The sequence below is a fragment of the Molothrus ater genome, chromosome 10 (genome assembly GCF_012460135.2).
Source record: "Molothrus ater isolate BHLD 08-10-18 breed brown headed cowbird chromosome 10, BPBGC_Mater_1.1, whole genome shotgun sequence".
Taxonomy (NCBI): Eukaryota; Metazoa; Chordata; class Aves; order Passeriformes; family Icteridae; genus Molothrus; species Molothrus ater.
This window is the reverse complement of record NC_050487.2, coordinates 75,851-100,840: the sequence shown is the minus strand read 5'-3', so window position 1 is coordinate 100,840 and position 24,990 is coordinate 75,851. Positions and strand designations below refer to the sequence as shown.

The following is a 24,990-nucleotide window of genomic DNA, read 5'->3' as shown; positions in this document are numbered from 1 at the left end:
GTTTTAGAATTTAAAGCTGAGTTTGAGTGTCTGCAATTTCCCATGCTTTTCTAATTTTTTTTTCTCCACTATTTTCTTGGTTTTGGTTACAGTTAAACTTTCTTTGATGAGTCCTGTCCCTATGTGCTTGCTCACCAGAGGGATGGGATCAGCCTTGGAGGATAGTCTTTCCCCAGCCCCTCAGGAGCTCTCCCCTCCATGCTCTCACCTGTGAGGTATTCCCAGGCTAGTGCTCAAAAGGGGAACATTCTGAAGCTCTGATTTTGAAACCTGAATCATCCTTGAGTTCCAAACTTTTTTCAAGGCAGGTAAGCTGCCTTCTACTGGCTTTTGAAGCAAAACAAAATAGACCTCTCCAGTCCTTCAGTGGCAAAGGAGGACTAAAGTTGAGAGGGACGTTGCAGTGCTGGTGCAGCCACGTCCTTTATTGGAATGAAGAGACACAGACAGCAGGAAAGTGTTCCTGCTCCTGTACACATGATCAGGACTGCCTTGGCCAAGCGGGAAGATGCTGGGCACTGCAGGTATGTTTACAGACAGTGACGAACTGACTTTCACATGACAGCAAAGGCTGAAGTCTAAATCTGCTGGTTTCAAGCTGAATTGCAGTTCTTCAGCAGTGCTGCAACTTCCCAGGAGCACTCCCTACTTCCCAGAGGAAGGGGAGCCAGGCCCTTCCATAGTGCAGAGGATTCTACCATGGATCAGAACTAACTGCCAAGAGGAAAATCCAGAAGTGGGTCCTGAAAATGTCTGACCTGACAGCTGAGACTCAGGCAAAGCTGTCTTGTCTGAAAGAACAATTCTGTCCTTTGCTGTTCCTGGGCTTGATTACAGAGCAGTGTGCAGGAAGGACAGCAGAGGCTCCAGCTGTCAGGAATATTTAAAGATCTCCTGAGAAGGAAGGGTCATTATCCAGAGGAGGTGAGCTTTGCAGGATGGAGGGGACCAAAACCAGGCATAGCACCTGGAGAGAGACTGGAGGAGGACAGATACCTGTCGGATGCAGCAATAAAGAGAAATTCCCAGTTGTCTTTAATTAAGCCTCTTCCTGTCCCATCAGAGGGAAGTGGGTACCATGGCAGTAACAGAAGGGAAGTAAGTCAGTGCCTCTGCTGTTAATTTAGTGTCCTCCTGGGACAGAGAGAGAATATCACCGTGCATGGTTTGATAACAGGCATCATCCCACAAGGAGATTCTGGCTCTTCACAGTGTGTCTGAAAATGCCCTGAGCCTCATCCTGAGGCCCTGGAGCATCCCCTGATCAGAGAGACCAGGACTTGGGAGGACAGAAACTGGGAGAAGTACCTGCTCAGCCCCAGCTGATACCTGCTACCAAAGGTCTGTCAAGCAGTGATGGAAAATCCATGCAGCATCTGTTTTCCAGAGGAGAGCCGTGTTTGTGAGCCACAATTTGCAAGGGCTGGAATCTCTTCGTTAAAACATATGTTGTAAGAAATGAGCAAAACCTAAAGTAAACAGTTTACAGAGAGGTAAAGCATCTGCTGATTGCTGTTATACACCGGCAAAATGAGGCTCTGTTTGAAATGGCCTCATTTTGCCCTTGGCGCCTCTTTTTGTACAGTGGAATAACTGATGCCTCAACAGGCAGCAAGCTCCATTACTTATGTTTCCACTGTGCATTTTCTTTCCCAAACAATGTTTGCTGCCCCAAGAGCCTAATTATCACCTAAGAGATGTTAACAGCCAGATCATTGGAACTTGGAAAAGGTTTTGATCAAATACAAGCAAGATGTAGTTTGTATTTTGGTGCCCTATGTTCCAGGAGCAGCTCATCTCCTGAGGTAGGAAAGTGTGGACTAAGTTAATGAATTTAAATATGCTTCTGTTAGATCTTTTAATCATGAATGTAATTGCATCTGGTAGTCCTTTTAATTTTTAAATATAGAGAATGTGATTGGACTTCTTTTTTTTTTTTTTTTTTTTATTAACAATTCTCAAATCTGTCACTACTGTTCCTCCCTTCGTGGAATTCTCCAGAAGGAGCACTGTGTCTTCCCAGAGTGAGCATTGTGAGTCTTTACTGTATTCATTATTTTACTATCAATTTTCTGTCCCTCTCCACAGCTGCTTCTGCCTTTTTTGTGTCTCGCATAAGGAGCCCACACATATAGTAACAGGCACACCAAGCCTGAGCATGGAGTGGGAGGTGAATACCTTTGGAATTCACCTCTGATGCATACATACCTTTCGTGCCAGCTCTGCCACTTGTCTCCAGGCTGACTGGAATAACAGGATGCACAAGCATCAGCCCAGCTTTCAGAAATATTAACAAGGGAAGTTTGAAGCCCAATATTCATGTCCCACCAATGACTGAGAGTGTTTCTAGTGTTTGAGCTAACTGGTAATAAAAAACATCACCAGGTTAAATGGAGCAGAGAAAAGAAGCAGTGCTAGCAGTTCTGTGATGCTGAAAGCTTTCTAGATCTCTTGCTTTTGCACACATCCTCTCTTTAGGATGAAGAAAAAAATGCAATACACCAAGCTGAGATCCCCAGAGTATCGAAAGAAACGGATTGTAATGACCCTGCTACCTTCCAGCTCCCATTGGCAAAATATTCAAAGAAAAGATAAATTATCATGTGAAGAGACAGGCAGGGGATTGAATGACTTAAAGCTGTGGGATATGGAGCCTCATATAACAAGATCACCAGCTCTTATTCACCCCAGGTTGGTTGTGCTTGAAAGCCTCTCCAAGCTCAGCAGTTTGCCAGAGTATCTGAAAGAGCTAATGGCCCCAGCCCAGCAGATCCCAGTGGGCAGAGATTTAGCACAGCATGCTCCAGGGATGTGGATTGCCACACACCTACTTCAAAATTTACCAAACACAAGAAAGTTTTTCTCCATGATAATTGTTTTTATGGGAGACCAAGCACATGCCTGCACTCAAACTGTGGTTCTTCAGTGGAGCCATGCTGATAAACCCCTTTTGGGAAGGAACTCACACTGGCAAGGATCCTCTGCCCCATAATTTAACCTATTTCCCCAGACAGAATAAGCCATACCCACCACCACAGAGATACTGCTACCCACAAGTTTTTGCTGGCATTGCTATAATTCTTTTACTTCTCAGAGTACAGCTATGCCAGCAAAACTCTTCCATGCTACCCAAGCTTACGAAGGAGAAAACACCTGTGTACATCTTTTAAAGGTGGTGTTTCTCAGTCAAGCCTGAAGCAGAGACATAAGCCAAAGGTGCAGAATTCCAACCTCCCGAGGTAAACCCCAGTGCTGAGTGTTCTGGTGCCACATCCCCCACACGCACAGTGCACTCCGGGGGCAGCAGGGAATGGCTGTGACAGAGTGTAAACACCTGCCCGGGGCAGGGGCTGTCAGAGCCTCAGGAGCAAGGCTGGGCGAGCAGAGGGCTGCCGTGGGAGGATGCCATGGGAGCATATCTTAGGAGGATGCTCTTAGGAGGATGCCATGGGAGGATGCTCCGTGCCGCTCATCCCTGCAGAGGGGCGGGTGGTACCCGGCCAGTGACTTCACGGGACTCCAGGGTGGCATCATTGCCTCCAGTGGAGAGGGAAACAGCACAAGTTACCAATTGCCGGCAATTAAATGGGATTTACAGTGAAAGACACGGGAAATCCCAGCAGAAGGGAGGAGATGCTGGCAAGAGGAGCTGTCCCTCCCTGCCGGAGCCGGTCCATGGCAGGCAGGTGCCATCTAGTGGGAACGGGGCACAGCCTGGTCCCCCTGCGCTGGGCATTCCCAGGGGCATTCCCAGGCTGCAGCAGGAGCAGCACAGCCCCACTGAGCACTTTCTGTGGGTTTCTGTGGGCAAAAGGCTTTTCCAAGTAGAAAGCAGCACTTTGGGAGATGCAGCATATGCTTTTAAGCACATAATTAGGGTTACCTGCAGAAGATTTGGCAGCCTTTCTGCCAGCTGGAACACCTCTGTAGTCCTTCACATGGGAGATGAGGGAATAATGTTGGCCTGTATTTACATTTTAAAAAGTCTTTCAAGGATCTTTTAATCAAAAATCAGATTTTTAAAATCACATTCAACACATTTCTGCATTTCTGGTATTCACAAGTACTCCTGCTAACCACCTGGCAAGGAATCTCATTAAGCATACTTAGAAGAACCCAAGGTTTGTCAGGGCAACATATCCCTTCTTCACAATAATGCAGGGGTGCTGTCTGTGAAATACCCACTTGATATTTCATAACTTTCTCAGCTTCACAATGGACAGGTCTGAGTCATCACCCAGCAGAGAAGTCCTGAGGATGCTGAAGTTTTGTAGCCTCAAATGTCCATGTGAAGTCCCAAACCATGAGGCTGATTTGTGTTTCCTGTGAGTGCAACTGAGGGGAAACAAAGAGGGTTCCTGTGGTTAGAAATAGCTTTGCTGCTCCTTGCACGTCTCTGGGCAGAGCCAGGGACAGGTCACTGTCAGAGACAGGATGCTGCCTGGCCAGGACACATCAGTGGTGGATTTGGAGCAGCCCTTTCCAGCGCTGCTCAGTTAATGAATTTTGCGATCTTTCTTAGCTTCCTCAGCATGGTGATTCACTTAGGAGAGAAATTGTTTCTGTGAGCTAGACCATCACTCTGACAGCTCCTGTTGGGTCTATCTGTGTGCCTGCTCCAAATGAGCTGTGGCTACTGAGGCTGGCAGGGAGCACTTGTGCTGTTTGGGATAAAATGCCCTTTGTGCTTTGCTTGTTGCATATTCTCATTTTCTCTAGCAAGCAGTTTTAACCAAAGTGTTAGTTGCAGGCCAGCTAGTGCTGCATTGTTTCCAGGCTCAAGCAAAAGGAGCTCAAACCCAGAATCAACCCACTGTTTTCAGATCAATAATTTGTGAAAAATGAATAATGATGCCTGTGCAGTCTCCCTTGGTGCTGTGGGGCAGGGCTGGTGTTGGTTACAGAAAACATAAAGAGCAGCCTTCTCTCGCTTGGTGGGGCTGAGCCCTCCTGCCCAGCCTTGCTCTGGGGATGATTTTAACAGCAAAATCCCAGCAATTGTTTCCTTGGGGCTGACTGGAGGCAGTGCCACCTGCAGAATTTGGGCTTCTTGATGCTGGCAAGGCCTGAGATTGCACTGCACACCCTTTGATGAATTTGTTGCATAGAGCTTTCAGTAATGTCTTGATTTCCCAGGAAATGATGTGTTTCAGACAGAAGCCAGGCAGCTTGTTACTCCTGCCAGCTGGCAGGGGGGTGGGTGTGTGCATGTAGATATTTGGTGTTTAATAATTGAAACTGGATGTATCAAGGTTGGCAGCATGTCTTTCAGCTTTAAAGACAGAGTATTGTTAGAGGAAAGTGGGGTGTTTTCCTGTGCCCAAGACAAATTTTTCTTCCCCAGCTAATCTTGGTGTCTGCAGCTGCTGTATCAATATCTCCTCCTGAAAGGCAGGGAATGAACTTCTGAACATCTGTAACAGCTACACTAAGTGCTGTGGTTTATTGTAGAATTATGGATGATGATGCCTGGGTTACTAAACTGTAAATCAATCAAAGCATTTTGATGATATTCTATATCAAAAGAAAGAGACTCATGCAGCAAGAGACAGTGATTTATTGCACCAACTGGTAACATGTTCAGCCCCAATCATTTTTATTTATCATTACTTTGAAAAGATTCAACCCTTCATTAAAGCACATTTAGAAAGTCTGTAATGATGATAAAGTTTTGCTGTAATGAAAATTGACACTCCTGAACTGTGATTTCTGGTGATAGGAAAGTGAAGAATAAGGAACTTAAGATACACAAACGTCACACTAAATTAGTTGAACAATCGTCTTTGTTTAATTGTGTTTTACCAGCAAATGAAGGGAGCTTTTCCCTTTTCATCCTTAAACCTGTTCCTTTGAAAGCATCTCACACTATCTCTAGTTTTGAGCCATGGAACCCAGGATTTTGGATGCTTAGCAAGTCATCCATTTCCGAGGCATTAGCAACACAGACAGGATTTATTTCAATCTCTGCATATGATTCTTTGATCTGGGGCTTACTTAAGTGCATTCCAGTGCAATTAATTAGGAAAACAGTATAAGACAGTGGCAACTCCAAGTGATCTTAAATGTAAAAGTGACTGATTAGTAGCTCTGCTTTCTTGAGGATTATCTTTTGCTGCTTAACAACATCTGCTATTCCTGAGCAAGGGAGAGTCAGTTAATTGAGGAGAGGGAGCTTTGGTGCTCTTTGTAAGCCTCTAGTATGACTATTCACAAGAAAATCCATGTGGGAACCTCCCCCAGCACTGATGTTAAGAAGGAGCTGGGTGAATGGGATTAGGAGCAAGTCCCCTAGGTGATGCTGTGAGGTGTGTGGCAGGATGCAGCTCACACTGATTACTTTGCAGGGTAGCACTTGTTCCCTTTTCCTGGCAGCCCTGTGTGGCTTGCAGAGCTCATTGGAATCCAGTCCTTGCACTGGGCCTGCTTTCAGGGGTGGGTTCTGCTGCTGTTTGTGTTTTCTTCCCTGGAATGTCTTGTTTCTGGATGTTGGTGGGCTGGCTGAAAGTTACAGTGTTTACTTGTATGTTCAGGACATGTCAGCCCAGTTTAAAAATCCTCTGCATCTCCATTCTGTTTCCAGAGTCTTCCTACTCAGATCAATAAAAGTGGCTGTCCATCAGTTTTTGATTGGAGCAGGATTGATCAATGAGCAGCTCAGGGCTGCAGTGTTGCAGCTGCAGCTGCCTGACACAGATATTGCCTCCCTTTGCCAAGGAATTCAGTTGTTCTGCACAAGCAATCAATATCTGCTCCTCTGACTACTCTTGCTCCCTTTGTCTTCCTCTACAGTTTCATTATAATTTCATCTTCTTCAAGGAGCCATATTTCCTGTCTATCATGCTGTTGCATTTTCCTTGAAGCTTTTTTGAATCTCACAGCCAGTGGAGCTCTGTGATTCACAGAAGAGAAACTGACTTGCAGTTCAAAACAAAATGCAAATTCTAGCCTATCTGCTTTATTTACAGCTGCTTCAAGTAAATATCTTTCCATGGTGCATAGTTACTTCAGCTTTTTCTTTGCTCTAGATCAACTTGCTTCTGGTTTTCTTTTTTCTGTTTGGCAATATCCTGGTCATTCTTTCTTCTGCATCCTGAAGTGTGCAGGCATCAGATGCAGAAATAATGCATTATTAGTTAAAGTATTCACTTGTTTTATTCATTGCATCCATCTTGACACCCGAGGAGGCTAAATCCCTGGCATTCTCTCTCTTCCCTGGACAAAGCATGAAGCTCCAGAGATTTCTGTGCAGAACCAGTGCAGCTCAGCCCCAATGACACAGACTTGGCAGCCTGCACTGGCAGTGTGTTAGGGGACAGCACTTATTCCCTGGAGCTGGAATGAGGCCCCAAATGCTTTCAACTTATCACATGGTGGGTGAAAACTGCTGTCCTGTGCTGCATGTGCAGTGGACATTGATGTCTGGCACAGAGATTAAAAGTTCAGTGTCTCATTGCAAATGCATCATTACTCTTCAGGGGTTGATTTTTTACTTGCTTGGTTCTAATGTGGCCACACAGAGGAAGATATCAAAAAAAAAGGGATGTAGAACCCTTATAGCAAATATTTTATTGTTAATATGGGTGTTATGTGTCACTGATTTCTCTGTGTTTTGTAATGCCAAAATCAATGTAACTGAAAGTCTCTGTGACAGAACCAGAAAGTGAAGGGAGAGAAAATTTTTCTTTCATGTTTTTCCCTCCTGCAACTTCTGCCTTGGTGACAGCAGGGGCAGTAATAGAAGCAAAGGAATGCAAAGAATAAGCACAGGTTGCAGTACACCTTTCTGCCATCTGTTCCCTGCCAGCACTGATGTAATCCCTCGGGCACTGAAACTTCCCTCTGCCATCTGTCAGCATCCCGACCTGCTATCGATTACAGGGGGTTGCTGAGGCCACTTAGGAATCACAACAACCCTCCCAAAACTCAGGAAAGGTACTAAATCAAAGGAATTTGATTTGTAACTTGCTGTCATTTTTCGTGCCTTACTGCAGTAGAAGACAGCAGTCAACACTTCCTAAGCTGCTTGTCACATGAGGAAAGTTACGGCAAAAGAAAGTGCTTGTTTATAAACAGTGCAAGTAACATAAGCTTTAATGGGTCCTAGAGGAGTCCAAGGCTCCAGAGGGCTCTGGAATGCCTTTCTCTCCACCCCCATTTGCTCCCCTCATCCTGACCCCCACGTTTTTTTCCAAGCCTTTGTCCAATTTTCATCATATCTGTCATTTTGAAAAATGAGCTGGCAGTTCACTCCTAAGGTTCATAGCATGACATGTATCTTTTTTTTAGATTAACTTGTTTGCAGAGAGACAGTTCAACAGGAAATTCTTGTGCTTACACAGCAATGCAATTTTTATGAAAAGCAGAGATGTTGTTAAAACTCATCATCTGTGTCTATTCTGCTAATTGGATATAAAAAAGTCATGAGACACGAGGGGGATAGGACCACACGTGCTTCCTGGGGAAAAGCCTGTTAGTACATTGCTAACAAATCTATACTGGGCCTGAATGTGTAACAGTGTAGTATGAACACAGTGAGTACCAGCACTGCACAGCACTGAGATCTGAGGTAAAAGTAAACCTCATTTCATTTATGAAGATAAATGGAGATAGTGGTCCTGAAAGTGTCCATTTCTGATGGTTTCAGAGAAATGAATGCCCAGCCATAGCTACCTTGATGCTCCATTTGATCCCAGACATAAAATGCTCCCTTGTGTTACCACACATATGAATCAGGGTGGAATAGCCTGTATCATTCTGCCACTCCTAGCGTGGGTGTCAAGGCTCCATGTCCCCTCCCAACTTTGTGACAAACCAGATCTCAAACAAACCCTGTGCCTTGGGGGCTGACGTACATCCTTTGTGCCTCCACTCCAGCTCTGCTGCCTTTGCCAGTGTATTCCAGGAGGAATACCAAATTACAGGAACACAATACTGTTCTAACTATTGCTTTGCAGACCTCGCTTTCATTGTAGATCAGCTTTAAACAGAGACACCTCACCCTGTGTGCAGGAAGCTCATTACTGCTCCTGCAGATCCCAAAATCAAGGCTGTGGTGCTGCATGTGGCTGGATCAAACACACAGACTGACCTGGGTTTCATCTCTTCAGGTCTCTTCTCCACCAGTCTGGAGAAGCCTTGCAGTTGTGTTTGATGCCTCTGGTGTTTTAAAGCCAGCCCATGCATGGCTTGGAACACCAGAAGGGAGCTTTTGTTCAAGATTGTGTTGAGTGGATGGAGGGATGGGTGTTTCTCCTGTGAAATGCCTGAGCTGCTGCTTGCACTTTTGTCTCCTTTCTTGCTGTCAGACTCTGTTCTGCTTGCACACAGCCATGGTGTTGGGTGCACAAAGGTCCAACACACTCTGCAGTGGGATCATCACGCTGTGATGACAGGCTGCATCACCAGAACTGCAAACCATCCCAAACAGCCCATATTTTATAAAATGCATACGTGCAAAGAGAGAGGTGCGGCTCTTCTCATCTGCCTCAGGCTCCTGGAGCAGCCTGAGCATTACTTTGGGCTGGCTCTGAGTTGGCCCATGGTGAAATCAGCCCCCAGGATGATTTCAGCCCTCAGGATGATCCTCCCTGAGTGAGGATCTGGAGGGTGAGCAGAGCCCATGTGAGGGCCGGCTGTCACATTTCCAAATGTCCTGTCTTTTAATACAGCCAAGTCCCAAGAGCAGAGACCATCAGGCAAAACAAACACAATTATGCAAAACAAACCTGGCTCCCAAAGCAAGCACTGGCAGCCCCTCCTTCCCAGGCAAAGGAAATCATTGCTGTAGGTGTTTACCCAAACTGAGAGCTGGAGGATTTGGTTTGCTATTCAGCTTCTTGGCTTTTGGGGTTTTGTGTTGCAATCTTTATTTAAACATAGAGGACAGAAAAGATGTTTGTTTTGTTTGTTTGTTTGGGGTTTTCTTTCTCTTCCTATGACTTTTAAAGGAATGAAGAGTTTACTGTGTGTGAAATGCAGGAAGAGCCTAAATGAACAACAGATGAGAGGAAATAGACTGAGGAAAATTAGGGCTATTTGCTACCAAAGGAAGTAATCATTGTACGTATATTAAATTCCAATCTCTAACTGAGAATGTGCTTGTTATGCAAGAGGAAAAACAGGGTAGAGGAAAACAGGGAAATATGTGGAACCTTTGCAAGGTTGGGCTTTAAAAGTGGTGAGTATGGGTTGGGTAAATAAGGCAAGAGGCAGCTTTTACTGAAGTAAGAGGTGGCTGGAGAGTCACCCAGAGTTTCCCATTGTAGCAGAAGGTTATTTTCTGTACAGATGGGGGAAACTGTTCTCCATACACCTCCTATTTGTAGGTTACATTTAGTGTGACTTCATAATGGCAAAATAAACTCTTTATAGACTTTCATCTGCCACATTCTCAGCTCATCCATCATCAGAGACACCTGACTCACTTATGACTTACCTGTGAGTCCTTGCTGGGCCTGTTCCTAAAGGATACTCTGCTCATTTCTAGTGGAGATAACCCTTACCTGGCAATCCCCTTAGGTGCTCCAGCCAAGTTAGGGTTTAGGTGATGGCAGGGGGGGCGCTGAGTGCTCTGCTGCTTCTTCCCTTGGTCCTTGCAGACTAACAGCAGGGCACGAGTGCATTTCACTGCTGGGAGCCAAAATCAGTGGTGGTTTCAGTGAAAAAAACTACTTACAGTGAGAGCCAGTGGAAATGGAATAAGGACTCTCACCAGGGATTTGTGGAGTGTGTGCAATACATGGGCTTGACTTACAGGGATGCCTTAAATCAGCCACAAATCTGATATTTCTGCATCTTTAAACAAAACACAGTGTTCCTCATTACCGCAAGATGGCAGCCCCCCTGCTCAGTTAATTCAGCAAAGATATAGAATGATTTTTTAATTTTTTTTTCTTTTAGCAGTAGAAAAAGTGTAGCCTGGGGGAATGTTGCTTTGACAGATTGGGGCTATATGGCTGAAGCTGACCTATGCAGCTTCCTTCCCCTTCCCCCTCCTGGCAGGCAGATGAAGCATTTATGATTGCAAGTGGCTAACTGTATTTTGTTCTTTATCTGATGGAAGGCCACCACAGTAATCAAAAAGGACTTGTTACATACTTTGCTTTTCCTGGGAGGAATGCTTGAAAGCTCAGTAAAGAACCTGTAAAAATTAAAAAATAAAAATAAAAAAAAAGAAAAATGGCTAAGTGGGAGGAAGCATTTAAGCACAGGAAAAAACAGGGAATTGCACAGTCAAATAAGCAGTTCTTGTCAGAATTTAGAGACCAGCAGCAGTAAGAAGGATGCATTGGCATTTAAAAAAGAGTGGAAATTAACTGAAGAGAAATGGTAGCATCATGTTTAGAATCTGTCACTTTATCAGAATTATCTTGACTGGTTATTAGCAAAAGAGAAGGAATTGAGTTTTTAGAGGAAGAAGGGTTTCATTTCCCCTTCATTAGCTGAGGAACCTGTTGACAGGAATTAAGATAGAATATTGCTAAATGGCAGCTTCAGCCACGCAACAAAGGGTTATTTTTAACCCCAAGCTGCCCAGTGACTGCATTTGCAGCATGGCCCTGCTTAAAAAAAAAAAACCCCAAAACTCTGCTGGCAAAACTGAGACTGCTTTGTGCTGCTATGTGAGAATGGGAAGGAGAGGTCTGGGTGGGAATCCTGTAGGGCAGTGGTGCCTCTGACACTCGTGTCATGAAAATATGCCTGCAGTTAACCATTGTCCTCTGACCTCAATCTATGCCGAAACAGGGGCTTTGCATAAACCTGCAAGGAGACAGCTCCTGCTCCAAAAAATGTTATGTTTTGAATTTCCAAAACAGACAAAGGAGACATTGTCAGCCCTTCACATATGGGAAACAGAGGCAGGGAGAGAGAGCTTTGTCTGGGACAAGCGGGCTAATTTTGACAGAATGGGCACATCAAGTGAAGTTTCCTGAATTCATTTGTGGTCTTCCTTTCTAATGCTGGATTTTGTTCTTCCTGAAACTTCAGTTCAGGTACAGGGTTGTTGATCAAAACAATTATTTTTGTTCTGTTCTGTTTAATAAATATGCCAGGGATTCTTGCCTTGGGCACTGTGCAGCTTGCATGCAGGTCTGAGGTGAACTCTGCAAATGCCTCAGAGGTGGATTTTCAGGTGGATTTCCATGTTGGGACTGCCAGGAGCAGCAATGCAAGGAAGGGCAGAGGTGTGACTTTGTTCTGCTTGTCCTTGTGCCCCTGGGGATCACAGCCCCATGGGTGTGGGGAAGGGAGCTCCAAGAGCAGTAATGCTGCTCTGCTCAGCTTCATGTGGTAGAAAAAAATCTTACTAACTCCACTGTCCATTTGTCTTGCTCAAGCTTGTTAAGTCCAGAAAAACCAGTGAGATATGACCCTGCATGACCAAACTGGAGCTTTTTTATGAGGCACTATTGAGTGGAACCATCTGGCCTAGGAGAAGACCACGCTTCTGAAAGGAGCCTTTAGGAGCACTAAAGTTAAGTGGCTGTCTGGGTCACCATGCTGAATGAAGGGCACTCGCAGCTGCATGAGGTTTACGGGTTTATTTTATCTTTGATGAGAAAAAAAAAAAGTACTAGTCATGTGGTTCCTCATGAATTCCAAGCCACTGTTAATAAGTGGCATTGCCTGTGTTCTCAACCATGCTGGAACAGAGTTCCCCCAGCTTGCTGACTGCTAATGGATGATGATTTACAGTTACCTAATTTTTCTCTGATCTTAAAGGCAATCCTAAATTATACTTCAAGAACAGAAATTTCAGTATCTGAAGTTCCTTGAGTGAACATTTGCACTGTCACCCCTCTAATATCCAAGTAGCTCACTCCTGTGGCTCCTGAGGTCTCAGTCCCTTGGAAGGTGTGCTGCTCACTTGCCTGAGGGCTGAGGGAATCTGCTCCTCAGAAACCAAGACCTTTCTAGAAAGCTAAATACAAATTTGGGAGCATAACTTTCACTATGTCAATGGTACACCTCAGCTTAGGCAGTTAAAGCTTCTTTTGCTGTAAAGTCTCTGTTTAGTTTTGTTTGTTAGGCTTATTGTTTGTTTGGTTTGGGTTTGGTTTTTTTTGGGGGGGGTTTGTTTGTTGGTTTGGGTTTTTTTTGTTGGGGCTTTTTTGTTTGGGTTTTTTAAAAATTTTATTTTATTTTATTTATGCCCATTGGGGCAGCCTCCTTAAGTACTTCTAGGGGCCTGGTTCCAGTTTCCAAAGACAAATCTGATTTCTGTGTTAGGAGGCAAGCTCTTTCCTTCAAGCACTTTTCTATGTGACAGACCTAGAAAGGGGAAAATTGAATTCAAAGTAGAATTTCTAAAATTGTAACCTATTTCCTGTGCTTTTCATTCCTTGCGAAAGATCCCTCATGGTAAAATATTTACCAGGTTCTTACATTGACAAAGGCAATAGCTCTTAGAGTGCAGTGTGAAGAAAGAAGTTCCTGCTCTTTAAACTTTTTAAACTTTAAACTTTTTTCAATCCACATCCTGTTCAATGTCTCTGTTTCAGTAGACTCCAGAAGCTTTGCACGATATTTATTCATCTGATTTACTAACAGTCTCCTAAAGTTTAAACAGAGACACAGAGAGAAGATAAGCTGGACTCAGCCTTGCAGGTATCAGATTCATGCCAACTCTGACACTTCTATTTGACTTTATGCACATCATTTAATGTTTTTGGTTCCCCTGTCTGCCAAATGCAGATACCAATTCCTCTTTTTTTTCCCTATCCACATTTGTATAGGTGGCATATGTTATGTTTGGACAGGAATCAGCTCCTCCTTTGTCTGTGGTTACCTCACACATAAATGAGTCCCTGATCTTAGGGATCGGGGAGAAGCAACCTTCTAGTTGCATCTGTAGCCACAAAATAATAAATGGCTTCGACCTGCTCAGTGAAAAATGCAACTTTTGGATTACATCAGTGAAAATAAAAATCCACTGCAGTTCACAAGTCAAAAACTGCTGATAGTGTTTAGCACCACTGTCTGTCATCAAACATCTGGCATTCATCACTGCTCTCCTTCCCACTGCTGTATTTTATCCCATCTATTGGAGGTTTCTTGGCTCAGTCTGTATGAATTATAGCTGCCTCTCAGTCAGGGTAGTGGAATCACTGCAGGCTGCAAAGTAAAGGAAGGAAAAAGAGGTAGGTTTTTAAAGTCTTTAAAAGAAAATATCTGTTCCCCTTTTTCTCCCTGTGCCTGTACACAGACAGTACTGGATAGTATTACTAAACAGTGAGATACTCTTACTATTGAAGAGAGATGGAATGGTTTCCAAAATGAACAAATATCTGTACCAGCCCTCATTATGAAGGCAGAAAGCAGGAGAGGAATTGGAGCTGGGGTGGACACCCCCTGCCATTGTTGGAAAGACCAAAACTGACTGCTTTGAAACAGCCCTTCAGCAGGTTTATAATGAATTAGGAAAGCAAACATTACTTAATATGAGACTTCCTGGGCAATGGCTCTGATGTATTATTTTAAAACTAAATTGCTCTTATTGCAGAAATTTAGGTTAGTAATAGGAAGAATAATACTGAAGGTGCTAGGAAAACAGGGATCTGTTAAAATTAGCCAAAACAGAATACTTTTACTATATTTTCTTCCAAAAACTGTTCACTGCCACCTAAGTGGCCATTCCATTTGGTGTTCCTGAACAGTGCTGGCAAGGCAAAGAGCCCTAGCAGCATTCTGAAGATGCATTTCTGATGGGGACATGGATCCTCCACCACCCTTGTGTGAAACACTCCCAGCTGCATGTGTGTGTTCCTGCCAAAGCCAGGTGCTCCCATGTGTGCTCAGTGTCACAGCCCCATGCCCTGAAAGCACGTGCCAGCTTTAGGAGCTAGAAAAGGCATTTCCTCCTTCTGGAAACACAAAGACACCTCAGTCCCACGCTGCTGGCAGTTAGGGAAGAAAAGCCCACTTCTCTCTCTGTGGAGAGGGCCGTTGCAGACTGCCATCTCTGTCAATCCCAGAACTCCATGGGCTGAAGCCAGAGGGTCTCTGTTAAGAGACAGCTGTCATGTTTTCAGTTCTAGGGACAGCTTCTATTGTTGAGGACTTCATTGTACTTAGAACAGCAAGAACACCCCATGTCATTATGTGTGCTCTTCCTGGTTGTCTTTCTTTTCCCTTCTATTTAGTCTCGTGTCAAAACTGTGTCTGAAGTTTCTTTGATTTAATACCAGGTTGACTAAAATGGGAATAAATTATTGCTGCTATTGCTGGTTGTCAGCTCAGCCTTCTCTTTCTGCAAAGCATATTGCATTCCTGATTTCCTATTGTTTTTCATTTATGTTCCTGTGGTTTTATCCTGCTACTTGCTGCAGACTCCCATATTTCAGCTCAGCAGCCAGATCAACAAAGCAGTGGGTGTCCTGGTCAGCATCTGCATGGAGTGATAGGCCCAGCTCACAGACAGGCTGCTGGGCTATCCTTCGGAGCAGGTCCTGGCTGGCACTGCAGGCACCCAGTGCTTGGTGGGAAAGGCCGGGCAGTGCCAGGAGCCACAGTTGCTCTCTGAAGTCAAGGAACGGGTTCAGTCCTGGTGATTTGTTCCGACTTTGAAGTCTGTTGTTGGCAATGGACAGCCTGGTGAAGGTGCTACTACTTGGCAAGGCTAAAATGAGAAACACGGGTCTAATGTTGCACAAAGGGCATTGCATGAGATATTGCATGATAAAAACAACCCAGAAATGCAGTTGGATGGATGACGTCATGTTGATTTACTCTCAGGTTTTTGCTGTCTGCACTAGCAGAATATTTATTCTGTTTTCTCTTCTCCTTGTAGAAAATTTTACTACATCACTCTGCTGAGAGACCCCGTTTCTCGTTACCTCAGCGAATGGCGTCACGTCCAACGAGGAGCTACTTGGAAGACCTCCTTGCACATGTGTGATGGCAGGACACCCACTCCTGAAGAGCTGCCCTCATGCTACGAGGGCACAGACTGGTCAGGCTGCACACTGCAGGAGTTCATGGACTGCCCCTACAACTTGGCCAACAACCGCCAGGTGAGGATGTTGGCTGACTTGAGCCTGGTGGGCTGCTACAACATGTCCTTCATCCCAGAGAACAAGCGAGCACAGATCCTGCTGGAGAGCGCCAAAAAAAACCTCAAAGACATGGCCTTCTTCGGCCTGACAGAGTTCCAGAGAAAGACTCAGTACCTGTTTGAGAGGACTTTCAACCTGAAGTTCATCCGGCCCTTCATGCAGTACAACAGCACGCGGGCGGGCGGCGTGGAGGTGGACAACGACACCATCCGCAGGATCGAGGAGCTCAACGACCTGGACATGCAGCTCTATGACTATGCAAAGGACCTCTTCCAGCAGCGCTACCAGTACAAGAGGCAGCTGGAGAGGATGGAGCAGAGGATCAGGAACCGGGAGGAGAGGCTCCTGCACCGCTCCAACGAAGCGCTTCCCAAGGAAGAGACCGAGGAGCAAGGACGTTTGCCCACTGAGGACTACATGAGCCATATTATAGAGAAGTGGTAGCCTAGGCAGACTTTTATATTAATGATATTGTAGGGTTTCCATATGAGAGATGGTGGAAGTAAAAATAACAAAAAAACAAAAACAAAAAAAATATTTTATTTAAAAACAAGTCTGTAAAACAGAAGGTAGATTGCTCCTTGAGTATAGGGTCTTTTTACTGTTTCTTACAAGACCGATGAGATTCTTAAAAAAAATCAATAAATACATAAAAATAAAAAAGGGTCAACATTCTAATGCAGAGATAAAAAATGCACAAATGCTGTTACCCAAGCATAAGGCCAAATACAGAAGAATGTTTCTTATCCTCATGATTTTAACACAAATGGCAGAAGTTGGATTTTTTAAAAATCTTTTTATCCCTTGAGCCTAATGATCTAAAGATACACAATTGAAAAACAAGGAAACAGAGGTTTTCTTTTGTGGGGGAGGTGGGATGGGAATTGCACTGTTTGTCAGTAACTGATAATGGTGACTGAGTTGTGGATGGGCCATCCTGTCAGGCTGGGATATGAGCACACAGGCAGTCACAGCATTTCAGCTGGCAGCCACTGCCAGAAAGTAGAGCACCATAAAAAAAAAAAAAAAAAAAAAAAAGAAAACCAGTCAGAGGATGAGAAACATTAAATTGACTATGGCCTGGGAAATGTACTTAGCACAGTGGTTCTGATTCATTGTACTGGTATCACATATATATATGCAGCTTCATCACAAAAATAATGGGGAATTTGTACACAAAACTCCCAGATTTGTTTCCCAGACAGCTCCCAAAACAAGTTAAGAGCCAACCATAGACTCAAACCTGCATTCACATGTTGTCCTGTCAGCACTACCACTCAAGCCACTATCAGTATTGTGTGTTAACAGCACACAAAAACCCTATCCTACATACTACCAAAAAAAAAAAGGAAGAAAAATGTAATAACTCCTTCATAAATCCACAAAAAAATCAGACCCTGCAAATGATGTGTCACTAATGGGAATGTGACAAGGGGGTGATTTTGTTTTGTTTGTTGCTATGAGAAATACTGACACAGAATAAGCATACAGACCTTCCCTAGCTGTATTATTTCAGTTATTTTTACTTGCTTTTATCAAGAGGTAATGGGCATCAGCCTGCTTCCAGTAAAGTCACTAGAACTGATTTAAGTGGGGACAGGATGGGGCTCTCTTCCAGAGCTGTGAAAATTTCTGACTATGGGTCTAAATTAATTATGAGACAGTGCACATTGTCTTTTGGCAGGGTGCCTGTTCTGCAGCCCTTACTTTAAATGAACAAGCTGTGTTCATAAAACTGGAAAGGGGAATCATGGATAGTGTTTTTGTAGTCTCAGACCACTCTCAAAGCAGAACACTTTCAATGCTGTTTTTTAGGGCCTCACGGAAGTTTAATCCTCCAGTGTGGGGACAGTCTAACCAGGTTCTGCTTACTGACTTTTGAGACAGAACAACAATGACTTCTCTAATTCCTCTTTCCACTCACCAAATTAAAATATGGCTTATTTTTTTGCTGTTGCAAGCACTTATTTGTTTGGCTGGAAGCATGGAAATGAAGCAGTTTTTGCCTGGTTCATGTCTCACTCTGTTATTACTCAGCCTGTAAGACCTGAAAAAGCTATTGCTTAGGGTAAACTCTGAACCAAATGGAATAGGATTTCATGTTCAAAGGCCACGTTAACTGCAAATCAAATATGGCATTGAAATCACTGGAGAAGAGACAGAGAGCTGATGAACTCAACTTTAGCATGTCATTTTTACAGCATCCCTTTCCCATCACATAGGTCCACTGTGTGCTGCTTGGTTTGGATTTTAATTCTTTCTCTGCCTCTGTGCACTGTTTCCAGCAGTTTCAAGGTCAGACTGAGTTTTGCAAAGGAAGGGCTTCTGGGAGGGATACACCTTGCTTTTGGATACATTTTTCTCCTGAAGTGCAAAGACAGCTAAAAAACCTGAGAAGGAAAAACACAAAGAGCCCTGAGGGCTCAAACAAAATTCTGTACAGCCCTGAGCCAAAGTCCACCAGTTAGAGGATATCTTTCCTCTTGATTTCAGGTGGATTTTGGTCAGGTCCTGGTCTGATCCTGCTGCTGCAGAGTGCACAAGCGCACACTCAGCTGCCTGCAAGCACAGCAGGACATTGTCAGCCACACATTTGGCTGGAACCAGTAGGTGCTGGTTCTGTCCATGTCTTTAAGGCTGTGCCAGTGCTTTTTCCACAGAATGGCTCCTGTCCCCAGATATGTGTAGCTTGGCCATAAGCATTTCCTCCTGGATGAAAATTATGGAGCAAAATGAAGCAGTATTTGGTGGTTGGTTTGGGGGAAGAGAAGGTTATTACAAGTCCATTTGCTCATCTCTGAATCCCAAGGCTGGCAGAAGCTATGTCTGCTACTTGCCAGTACTTCTGCATTTTGCTGTAACTACAGAAAACATGTCTATTTTAAAAATGCAACTTTGCAGGCTGTTTTCCCACAAGACCAGCACATGAGATATAAAAACCAACTGTTGCTGCACATGCACAGTTTCCACCTTTCCCCAAAAGCTTTTCAGGGTGTGTCCTGTGTGGTGGATCCATAAGGCACGAGGGGTTCCTGCAGCTAATCCCTGTTTGTGTCTCTCTACTAGGACTGTATGGGATTCAGAGCAGGATTGTGATTAGGCTGTGTCTCCCTGAGCTGTTCTGTGTTACAGGCTCTGAGTAACCAGCTGGATGTTAATGAATCTGTCTGCAGGGTTGTCTAAATCAGAAGCAGCCTCTGACCTTAGAAGCATGTCATTAGAAGACCTTGCACCAACCTTTTTTTTTTTTTTTGTAATGTATTGCAGGAACAAGCAAAAGTAGTGAAATTATATTGAAAACAGTCTTTGGTTAACAGTTTCATTTCAGCCACAAAAGGAGGGCTGACCTCAGTACTGAGGCAGAAGTTTCAAGGTTTAAATCCTGCACCCATGCAAATGCCTCAGTTTTTCTTCCTCTACACTGGGAGTAACAAATTTAGGGACTCTAAAAGAGTACTCCAAGGTATGAAAAGTACAGGACACTTTGAAACAGATTATGAGTAATGAGAATGAACAGAATCACCCAAAAGCCCTCCCTCACCCTGGCTGCTGTGCTGGTCTGCTTCTGGCTGTTAATTGATTTTAAGTGCTGTGTACCAGAACATGGGTTGCAGGACATACCTGGCACTGTCTTCTTCCTTTAGTGGGTACAAGGGAAGGGATTTTTAACATAATGTGAATGTAGTTTTTTGTGATTTATATGTACCACACTTTGAAGTGGTACTATTTCTTTTCTTTTTAGGACTGATATTTTGATGCTACAATAACATAAAAAGTGTGTGTGTGTAGTTTTAAAATGAATGGAGAAGAACAGTTTTAAGGCACTCCGACAGAAGTAGTGGCCAGATAGTAGATTCTTGTTCAATATCTGCCTCTTTCTTTCAAAAGGTTTTTCCTGTGACTTCCAGACACCCCAAAAGCTTCTTCAGGACATGAAGTGTTTCTTCAGGGGGTCTGTCAGTGTATCATGTCCAGGTCAGGTTAGGAGAGTGCTGGGAGCAGTGCAGGCAGGTGCAAGATTGGTCTTGTCCCCTAGGGACTTTGTGACTTCTTGGGGCACAGAAGTCAATTTGCTTTTAGTCGCCTAAACAGTGAAAACATCACTGCTTGGTGGGTGTTCTTGCTGAAGAAAACATTTTCTTGCTGGTTAGTCTCATCCTAGTTAGCTCTGTTGAAGGAGTTTGACTCGTCCAAGGTTTTCCAGACAGATGCCACCTTGTACCCTGTCCAGGTCACAAAATGCAGGATTGACCAGTAAGGTTGCCAGCCCAGGCTGTCACAGGGTTCAAAGTCATAAACAAAAAAAAAAAAAAGCCAGAAAAGGGTCAGTGTGAATTTCTGGCTTGTCTGAATTTCTCCCTTTATGCCCAACATTTTGGAATAATGAGGAGCACTTCAGTTGATGCTTTTGCACCCCACAGTCCCTTACTTGCTTATAGAAATGGGATGACAATGGAAGCAGCATCAGAAAGATCCCAATAAGGTTTTGAATCCTCTCTCCCAGGGCTGTCCTGTTAGAGCAGAAAAGAGCAGTGCAGTTCTGAGAGTGTGACCAAGGCAGGAGGAGTCCCCATGGCAGTACAATTAGGAAGTTTTCCCTCTGAGCCAGTCAGGTCACTTCAGAGAGCAGTGGGCAGCTCCAGAAGGTGATGGTAGCATCACAGCACAGGGCCTAGCCAAGGTTCATACCTTGGGGTTAAAAGCATCTCTGATGTCTGTCTCACTGGTGTTCAGAGTTACCCAGACCCCACAGACTTCTCCAGTCATCACAAAAAAGGGGTGGCACTCCAGGAATTCATCCCCAACCTGTGCTTAGTGCTGTATTCCCAGAGCTGTAGCTTGGCATGCAGCTGACACTTATCTGCTGGACTCAAATCCCAGGGCTGGCTGTGTTCTCTTTTTATTCTTCTTTTCACTTCCACTAATGCTAGCAGTTCGTGTTCCAGAGGCAAAAGTGAGCATGGGATCCACTGCCTGATCTGGAGTGTTCCAAGCCATTGTAGCACAGGTCAGTGAGCAGCAGCTCAGGTGAGCCAGGCACACAATCCCAGCTATCCATGGCTGCTTGTTTTACCCCATCCACAAGAATTCTGCCAAGGTGAATGCAGCCCTGATAAGCACATGGGTGTTAAAGCCTGTGTTGTCCCAGCTCTGTAATTCTTAGACATGCAAGATGAAAAAAGCCAGATTTGCAATGAGTCTGTCTCCTGAGAGCCCTACAATTCCCCCTCCCTGTTCAGTTCCCTCACGTGTCAATTCTAGAGACTGGATTGAGAGAGTTGTACTATAATGAATAATTTTATATTCAAAAGGTTTACTGAGCATGATTTGTTTTGTACATATTGGAATATGATTTAACTTATTTTTAATGCCCCTTTTAATCTTTTTTTTTTCCATAAGGAGAAGACAAAAATCCCCATCCTCTCTCAATGTGAAGTTCCTGTGTGTTTATGTATAGTCTTCCAGTCAAACACACAAGAGGCAGAGGATTTCTCACCATCCCTACAGCTATCTGATTTTGGTTTGCATTGTCATTTCCATTCATCTGGGACCTTGCTTATATTCTTTCCTCTCTGCTGCACAGTCTGCACAGAGCAGGGAAAGGTCAATGCAGGCAGGATTTTCTTTTTCTTCCTCTCCCCTCTCTTCTGTGTTTTACTTACCAAGGAACTCAGTTCCTCTAGGAGTTGTGTGACTGAGGGTAAAAAAATACAACTGTCCCCCACCTGCCTTCCATCCTCCTTGTTGTAGATCAGATTCAGCTTCTCTGAAGGTGACTGTGGCTGGACTCATTCCATTGGGCTAAATGTGTATGGTTTGCACTTTCCCCCCCACTTCAGGAACTTTAAACCAACAAAAAATAAAAGGCAACTGTTTTAACTTGAGCCGAGTAACACTTAAAGCTTTATATATTTATTTATAGCATCTTACAAAAGTGTTAAAAGGTTTTTTCTTCCACAAGAAAAATAAAATTTTAAAAAATCATCTAATTGTTTTTGTCTAGATCAAGGATGAATGTTAGCAGATGAAATAAACCCTAAAATTGAGTATCTGTGGTGTGTGTTGTCCTTCCATTGTCCTTTGATGGTGTTTCAGTGTAATATGTGTTGCCTGTTTATTACAGAGAGATAAAGCTGCCAGTGCAGTTGATGGAGAATATTTGTTTTCTGCTACAAAAACAGACTCCTGGACAAGAAATATTCAAGCAGAAACTGCAGTGTGTTGATTCCTATTGTTACATTTGAGCCAACATTGCAAAAAGCACTTAAACCTCATGGAACCTGTCATCTTTTAAAAATTACCTTTGATACTGTACAGGCTTCTTACTTTTCTTTTTCAGAGGCACTGCAATGAACACATTTGCAGGCAATAAATAGAGGTTGCTGCACCAAATCTGTGGAATAATTAACAGATTTTTTTTGTTTGTTTCATGCTCAGAAGTATTTTGTTGTGTGAAAACATTCTGCAGCTACTGGGCTGAGCCATGTCCTGTTTTGCACAGTGAAAGTGAGTTAGGGGTGAGAGGATGGTGATAAAAGTGTTTCACAGCATCCCAAGTGAGAACAGCAAGATATTTATGGAGGCATAGTGAGTAACAAAGCTCTGATTTTACCAAAGCATCACCACAGCTCCCTCTTGGAGTGAGGGAGGCGCTGTGCAGGTGCTGCTGGAGGACTCAGGTAAGGGATGGTGTCAGAGTGAAGCACAGACAGATGATTCTTCAACTAATTAAAGTTGAAAAGAGGGTATATTTATTACAGCACTGGATACAGGGAGAGTAACCTCCTAAAGACCTGCGTAGAAAAGTCACAAACTCCTGCTCTCTGTTTATCCAAGGTTTTACATATTCACATGGTTTCCAGGACGATTTCTATGATTCCTATTACACAAACATTAACTCTCACCAAGTGTTATAATTAGCTGAACGTCCATCATAGCTGCACAATTGTCCCCTTTAATTGGGCTGCTGGGCTTCTGGGGAGGAAGTAAGAGCTCTTCCTCATGGTAAACTCCTCACCTGCATCAAGTTGACCTGCTGATGCCAGTCCAGACCTCCTCTCAGTCTTAGAAGCCAGTAGTATTTATGGCTCCTGCACTCTTACATACTTCTTGTATCACCTGTCATTCCCAGCCTTGTTTCAGTTATCCACTAATTGGTATCAGGTGATATTGATACCACCTGATTTCAATTAGGTTCCTTGTTAAGCTCTAATCACAGTAGATGATCTTTGCTAACTACATTTCTAGCCCCTTGACTTAAGGGGAACACCTGAGATGCTAATGGGGCTCAACTGTGAGGGGAGGAGACAGACAGACAGACAGATAGATAGATAGATAGATAGATAGATAGATAGATAGATAGATAGATCAGAGATCTTGGGTCAGCCCCTCTGGCTGTGCTGGTGCCATTGCCTAGGAGCTCTCATGTCCTGCAGGAGGAATTTCACTGGAGCAAGCCAAGGTGCAGTCACAGTTTGTCCTGCTGGGTGGGAGCCTTGCTGTTCCAAGGCACTTTTTGTCTCCTCCTTGACTTCTCCAAAAGCGACAAAGATGCTCTGTCACAAGAAGTCTGGGCAGGTAGAATGTTTTAATTTACCTATGGTGTTCCTACAGCACTTTAAAATGTTTCTTGCTCTCCATGCAGGAGCCTCCAGGAAAAGGAGAGGAGGGAGGAGAGGGAGGATGGATAGCTAGCAGGTGGAAGGGAGGCTTCTGCTATTGCAGAAGGGGAAAGGAGCAGAATGGATGCTTGAAGGAGGATTAAAAGAAGCAGAGACATTACTGAGGGAACAACCTCCAGAGTTTTGGGGGTTTTTTTTCTTGGTTACACTGATGACTACTCAGTTTCTTTATTCACTTGTCCAAAATGTTCCTGTTTCTGTTCTATCTGGTGATTTTACATTCTCCAGCACTGCCTCTGGGGGATGTGCTGCCTCAGGTTAGTTGGCAAGAGCCCTTCTTTGCCTCTTGCAAAATAGGATTTCTTGTTACCCTGACAAAAAACAGCCCCTGGCTGTTCTGCTGCTCCAGGTGACAGCCTGCTCTTCCTGAATGGAAAAGCTGATCCTGAGTCTACTGTCTCAGAGGAGGTGGTGATGAGATCTCATCAGAGGTTTTGTTTTGTTTCTCTGGCTCACAAACTCACACAGAGCTACTTTAACTCTTTAATAACCGCTTTCTTTCCACCGTCTAGAGGACAAGGAAATCCAAAGCAAATCTGTTTTAACACTCTAATGCCAAAGCTTTTCCACATTAATCTTTGGGTCATGCAGGTTTCCTTTTTGCCTTTCTGAGGATCCATGTGTGGGTCCTTGTAATGCTGAACTTCTTTGTTGTCACGGAGCAGAAAGAGGGACCTGGTCCTTGCACAGTTAAATGTGTATCCAGTGGTGACTGCATGTTTCTGGGAATTTTGCAAAAGTGGTCAGATTTTAGGAGTGTCCCAGGCCTTGCAGATTTGAACACTTTGTGATGCAGTACTTCAGTGGCACTTAGAGTAGGAATGTAAATAAACTTATACAGAGATAAAATAAAATTAGGGGCGGGCTTTCTGCAGTTGGAAATGTTCATGGCTGATTTGGGCCCAGCTCCCCTCTCTGCTGAAGGGGTAAACCAAGGCACATTCATACATAAATTCCAAAGAATATATTGTGGACTTAACAGTAAAGCAGTTCAGGTTTCACTATAGCAGTTATTTCATAAACTTCAAAAAAAGGGGGTGTAGCCAATGAAATATTCACTAATTGAGCAGTATTTAACAGAGCATTGCTATGTATCTCTTAAAGCAATCAGAGGTTCAAGTGGGGAAAGCTGCTCTAGCAAGGCCCTGTCTGCTTTAATTGATCTGGGAAGTAAGTGGCTTGGAAAAGAAACCATGCATGATCAGATTTTGCAAGCATCTCTAAGCCTAAAATAAGTCTCTATTTATTGGTCA

General features: G+C 43.9%; 1 protein-coding gene across 1 annotated transcript in view; it reads left to right on the top strand.

Annotated features, from left to right (window-relative positions):
* HS6ST1 (heparan sulfate 6-O-sulfotransferase 1) overlaps positions 1-22,105 on the top strand; it is a 193,099-nt gene extending 170,994 nt beyond the window's left edge. Inside the window, exon 2 of the mRNA XM_036388747.2 lies at positions 15,791-22,105. Within this exon, the coding sequence (XP_036244640.1) occupies positions 15,791-16,499 (709 nt within the window). The 3' untranslated portion in view covers positions 16,500-22,105. The remainder of the gene's footprint in view (positions 1-15,790) is intronic.
* Positions 22,106-24,990: the final 2,885 nt, after the last annotated feature.